This window comes from Halyomorpha halys, unplaced genomic scaffold (assembly GCF_000696795.3).
Source record: "Halyomorpha halys isolate HHAL.00 unplaced genomic scaffold, Hhal_1.1 Scaffold1519.1, whole genome shotgun sequence".
Lineage (NCBI taxonomy): Eukaryota > Metazoa > Arthropoda > Insecta > Hemiptera > Pentatomidae > Halyomorpha > Halyomorpha halys.
Genome location: NW_027116359.1, coordinates 95,606 through 102,019, shown reverse-complemented (window position 1 = coordinate 102,019; position 6,414 = coordinate 95,606). Strand labels below are relative to the sequence as shown.

General features: G+C 31.6%; 1 protein-coding gene across 8 annotated transcripts in view; it reads right to left on the bottom strand.

Annotated features, from left to right (window-relative positions):
* mmd (mind-meld) overlaps window positions 1-6,414 on the bottom strand; it is a gene marked incomplete at its 5' end in the record, with an annotated part of 153,114 nt that overhangs the window by 89,722 nt on the left and 56,978 nt on the right. For all 8 annotated transcript variants that reach the window (XM_067053174.1, XM_014435115.3, XM_067053173.1 and 5 more), the window contains 1 exon segment: window positions 416-485. In XM_067053174.1, coding sequence (XP_066909275.1) covers window positions 416-485 — 70 coding nt within the window.

Genomic DNA, 6,414 nt, shown 5'->3' with positions numbered 1-6,414 from the left:
TCTTTATTCAAAGAGTCATTTATTCTTTCTGAAATTAATGTTTTACTATGATATTTAAAAAAATGGAATTTTTAACTATATTATTTCTATTCTCAAATTGAACAATTAACATAATTATCTCTCTTTGTAATTTGAATCTGTACTTTTATATATCTGAGAAGGTTAAGTCTACTAGTTCCACCTCTATTTGTTTTGGCCAAACAGAACATCGTTAGACATTCATTTTGTTAATTATGTCACTATAATAATGAAATTTACTAAATTTTTAATATTTTAGTAATATTTGTCTCTACATTTTTTCAGATTACATTATCATATTTGTGATTGCTAATCAACAATAATGGTACTACTATACTTAATCTAATTGAAAAAATAATGTAATAATTATTAATTGAAATATTGTTATTTATCTTACCTGCTTGGTAACCTGCTCTGCTCCATTGGCGAGAAAATGTTTCTGCATAAGATTCGGTGCTAAGAGTTGCCTGCAAACAGAATTTGAAAAGTATAATCAATGAAACATTCAAACCTGCCTCAAAAGGATTTAAGTGAATTAAAAATGAACTTCCACTGAAGGTGGAGAAGAATTTTAGGAAAAACAAACTCTCCTAAAAGCAGAAGGGTATACGCTCATTTAGCGCAAGCTTTGCCTTTTTGTTTGCTACAAGTGTTTGGGCAACAAACAGAACGGTGAAGTTAAATTCACGCCTGGCAGAGTTCAGTTAACAGAGATCGTCCGGCTTGGATCTAAATACTTCTGAAAAAAGAACCCAATGTGGATCTTTGAAATTAGATTTTCTAGTAGGGATTATAAAAATAAGGAGATAAATATCTTCTAAAAATTACTATCTAAGTTTATATGATAATTGGGGAATCGGTAGGTTTAATAGGAATATAATAGACTTTTTACTTAACAAATCACTACATAAATATGAAAAAAAAATCAAATACAAAGCGATATAATTTTGAAAAAGTAATAAAAAACTTTTGTTTGGAAATAAAATATATTAAAATTATTATTAAAACATTAATATTGAAGCAAGTAATAAAAGTTAATTTTGATATTGAAAATCGTGATCAATAACTTCTTTTTGAGAAGGGAAAATATAAATTTTGAAATAAACTAGATAAATTGTAGCTGTATAATTTTATTTTTATTTTTTTTTTATTTGTTTCATTATATGACATAGATTTTTAAAATGTTTTTAAAAAAAGTTATAATTCCTAAAAGGCTAAATACATGAAATAAAAATACAACGTTTTTAATACTTATATTTATTTCCTTTTTGTTCGTTAAAATTATGAGCATAAAGATACATCAACATAAAAATCTAGATAAAAAAATATATATTTTTATGCTAATAATTGAGTATTAAATAAGCAAATATAATATAATTTTGAAATAATCTTTACTAATGAATTGTTTTCTCGATTTATTATGAGAAATGAAACTAATAATTTTTATAAAATTGTAGATGTACTATTTTTAAAACAAATAGTGATTAATATTATGCTGAAGAGGGGAGACACTGAAACATCCAAAAGAGAATAAATAAAAATAGAATTTTGTAAATAAATATATTTAATATTTAAAAACTTGTATTTTTATTCTATAATTTTTTGACTTTTTAGCAATTATAATATTTTCAAAAGAAAAAGTCATATAATATTTATTTCATATAATGAAACAAATAAAAACAAAATTATTACAGCTCAAATTAAATTTATATTTTTCCTTCTCAAATAGCAGATATTGATCAAGAGTTTAAATAACAAAATAAACTTCTATACTGGAGGTGCCCCTATATAAGTTTCTAATTACTCATTTCTAAAAGGAATGAATATTTCTTCATTTTGGACAATATGGAATGGAGCGTTTTCTATCTTTTGCAATATTGACTAGAACGTTAGGATTTGATTAAGTTCCGTATTTCAATGAAGATTTCATTATTTATACCATGTTTGTAACTCGGTAACGAGTTCAAGATATCTGAGAGTTCGGAATATATAGGGTGTTTTTTTAAGCCCGATAGAACTTGAAATTGTAAAAATAACACAAAAAATTAAATTGTAATCAAAATTTTTTTTTTATTCGAAAGATCAATACGTGACATTAACATTTGAAAATGATTTCGGGCATATGGGCACCGCGGCTGTTCTTGACGAAGCGCATTCTGTAAAATTGTGTTCAGCGATGAGGCGCATTTTCGGCTTAACGGGTTTGTTAATAAGCAAAATTGCCGCATATGGTCGTGCGATTTGACACCTCTCGATTATTTCCTGTGGGGCTACGTGAAGTCACTGGTTTATGCTGATAAACCAGCAACAATTGACGCCTTGGAGGCCAGCATTGTTCGTGTTATTCGTGACATACGGCCAGCAGTGCTCGAAAAAGTGGCCCAAAATTGGACGTCCAGAATGCGCTTCGTCAAGAACAGCCGCGGTGCCCATATGCCCGAAATCATTTTCAAATGTTAATGTCACGTATTGATCTTTCGAATAAAAAAAAAATTTTGATTACAATTTAATTTTTTGTGTTATTTTTTACAATTTTAAGTTCTATCGGGCTTAAAAAAACACCCTATATAAGAGGGTGTGGTCCAAGATCGAGTTTCAAAACAATGAATATGCGCTTAATTTTTATTTTCCACCTAGGATCCTTAAAAAAATATCATGATGATGGTTTTAAAGATAAAATATGATTGTACAGGATTGTTTTTTGGATGTAAGGTGCGCTGTCATCATAAAATGAACTTAATATAGTCTGTTCATGCTCGGGTAACATTGGATAATTTTAATGCTACTGCATATAACTTTTGTGTTTATACAATATTTGCTCCTAGGGAATAATCGTGTCCTAATAGAGTCTCTATCCAAATAAAATATAAATAACATTATTACATTTATCTCTAAAACCAGTTCTTTTTTTTCCGGTGCAACACAAACTGTCAAAAACAATCATAATATACAAATCAGTGATGTCAATATAAAATGCTAGAAACAGTATTAAAACTAGCAATTATAACTAAAATTAGCAAAAACAATAAAATTAGTATTATTCCTATTTAATTGCTATATCTTTATTCCTCCGGGCAGTGCGCTAGGACCACTATTTTTTAATTTATCTAAATAAATAAGGCAAGACTTATTTTATTCTATTTTTAAAAGTAAATTTGGGAGATAGAAACCCGAAGACTGTAATTACTGAGTAAATCAAACCTTAAGTAAACAAATTTACTGTTGTTCATGTACTACTGGCCTTGCCATAAACCATACATTGTTACACATATTCCACCAAGAGATAGAAGTATGCTGCGCTGTCAGATCCAATCCCAAAGTTTTACGAACAATGGTGACTAGGACTTTTATCTGAAATTATATTTGAGTTGAGAAGGCATTAGATCCCAAGTTAGAAGGGCCGTGTGTTTCTTCAGCAGGAGTTTCCCCCTTGAAGGCTCTTTGATGCCCCGCCGCGGTAGGACTCTTCTGCATATTTTATAGCGCCAAGGGCCCGGAGGGAGAGGAAGTTTGACAGGGCGCTAGTGGAGTTTTGACGCCTTCCTTCCCAATCAGCTACCAGCATTGTCTCTTTCTCATCAGCATATCCTCCAATCAGAAGAGGCCTTTCATCAGCTGCCCCAAAGCAAATCACAGGGTTTGTTCTCTAGGATTACAGGGACCTTCTCGGTTTAAGTTCTAAGGTTCAAAATGGAGGCTGAGGTAATTATTCCTGGAAGGTAGGTGGTGGAAGATCGAATGTTCTTTAAAATGGTTCTGATAAAATTCATGAATTGTTCCATGTTGACACATAATTAAAGATATATTAGAGAATATTATAAATAGTTCAATAGACATTTATTAATACTATAATAATATTATATAAAATATTAATATATAATTATTTATTTGTGTTCTTCTTTTTGAAACTTTGTATTTTTTTTTTTATATAGTGATAATTCAACTACTAAAATTTGGTAATATAAAAATAAAGAGTAGGAGCTAATATGATAATACTTTTACACCTTTATTTTATTTCACAAAAAAAGTTGTATTAACTAATAGGTTTGTATTTTATTGCTTCTAATTAATTATGCCTGATTATTGGAATACGTTTGTATAGATATATCGTTAAAATCTACTTTGCATATCACCGATTTATATCAACGATTATATAGATTTCTAACATTTTCGACAAAAGGCCCCCAAAGACTGTAATAAAACTTATCACAGTAATTTACAATCAACTGGTTTTTAATATCAACTAGGTCTTATTGTCATCAGAATAGCTCGACAGGGCTTAATATTAAAAATATTAATTTTGAATTTTACTTTTTCCGGTTTAGTTAGCCATCTCTCATTATGAGCGATACAAAAAAAATGGACAAGTATAAAGTATGAAGAAATTTGATAATAAACAGGTGTAACCTCCATGTAAAAAGAAAAGGGTGGAGAGCAAAAAAAGAAAAACATTCTTTCACAATAATTTTTTTTAAAAATAATTTATTGTTATTTACAACTGTATACACATATATACAACAAGAAAATTTGCTGTAGGTGACATAGTGACATGATACAAACGTGTGGAGAATCTACCCACTGATAAAACTCAAATAACATTTCTAGAGGATTATTCGGTAATGAAGGAGAAGCCAGGTTAGAAACAAGTGGATTTAGGTGGTTTTGAAGTTTATTATGGAAGGAACGGTATCTGGTTCTGGCTAAATCGGCAACATATGGAACATTGAGGTCCTGATGGATGACTTGATTTGTGACAAAGTAAGGAGCATTAAGGATTTTGGAGGAATTAGATGGTTGGTTGGTGGAGCCCCAAAGCTCAACTCTGTATGTCCAGAAAGGCCTTATAATAGTCATGTAGATCAGTCTTTTGTAATGGATTGGCAATTTAGACCGTTTATCTAGTAAATGTTGCAATAGTCGGAATCTATGAGCAGTTTCTTGTCTTTTTAGTTTTGTATGAGGATTCCCTGTCAGTCATTTGTCGAGATGTCACAATAAATTAGTAAATAAATTTACAAATTGATATGCAATAAGAATAAGTAATATGCCTAATGGACATATTCGATTGTATATTAAAGAATTTAAAATAATTTTTTTTTATGTTAAAACGTTACACAAAATTGACGCTCAACGTTAAAATAATAGTATAAATAAAAAAGTCCTGCTTGTCTATAACGAGAACAAACCGGCATAGAGTGGGAAGATTTTCACAAATAACTAGAAGAGACAATGCGAGGTCGGAGGAGCAAATCTGAATGCTACAGTCCCTCGTTAAGGTCCAAACCAGATTTCTTAGGCCACAGCCCCTGTAATGAAGCGACACTTAATGAGAGATCATTTCGTCTTTGTCATGATTCTCGCCATTAGAAACATCCTTTTAAAAAAGTTTTTTCTCTCTCGGCAACAGATGTGAGTAAGAACACGTATCCTGGGCAGGATTATTATATTGTATATCTGTGCTTATAAACCATTATATGATAGAGAATTATTAGAATATTAAAAAAAAAAAACCTTAAGTTTCTGAAGCAGTAAATAATTTAACAGTCAATATTTATCCAAAAGGTGTGAGGGCTGGAAAAGGTAAGAAAACCAGGGTCTATAATTAGTCCATCTCACACCAACCTTTTAAAAGAGACTTTTCAAATAAAGACAATACTACTACTATTACTAGCGTGGCTCTGCAGTCTGATGTCGGATTCTGGCCTGGAGTGGCTCCATCAGTAATTGCCTTGGTGGATCCTCACTGCCCATCTTAACGATTGTCCATTTCAGTCTTGCGATTTTCATCACTCGAAGTATATAGGACTCCGTAACATAGAGTACAGCTCCTGGTTTTTGCTTCTTTTCCTCTCTCCACCAATGAGAACACCACCCAGTATACGTCTGAGGATTCTTCTTTCAAAGACTAGGAGTTCCTGATCACAAGCCCCGGAGGTAGTCCAAGTCCCACAACCACACAGCAAGACTGGGCGCACTGTCGTCTTATAAAGACAAAGCTTTGATTTTCTGGAAACAGCTCGACTCCGGAACTGCCTTGCCATAGAAAAATAGCACCGATTTGCTGCTATGATCCTACCCCGAATCTCTTGTCTTGATGACAACTGACAAATGATGGCAATGAGCCAAGATATATAAGAACAATAGTCTTCTCGAAACTCACCTCACCAAATTCCTCCAAAGTCACCTCCTCTCTAGGCCTAGGCACCTCTCCCTTAACCATATATTTTGTATAATTTATAATCTTAAACACTTTCTTATCCTAGCATCTCTCAATCCCTTCTAGAGTGCAAAATCAAAGAGAAGGCAGGCTATGACATCTCCCTGGCGTGATCCCTTTATAGAGGGGAATTCCACCGATCGCTCCTAATTTTATATATAGACTGGCGAAATAATATA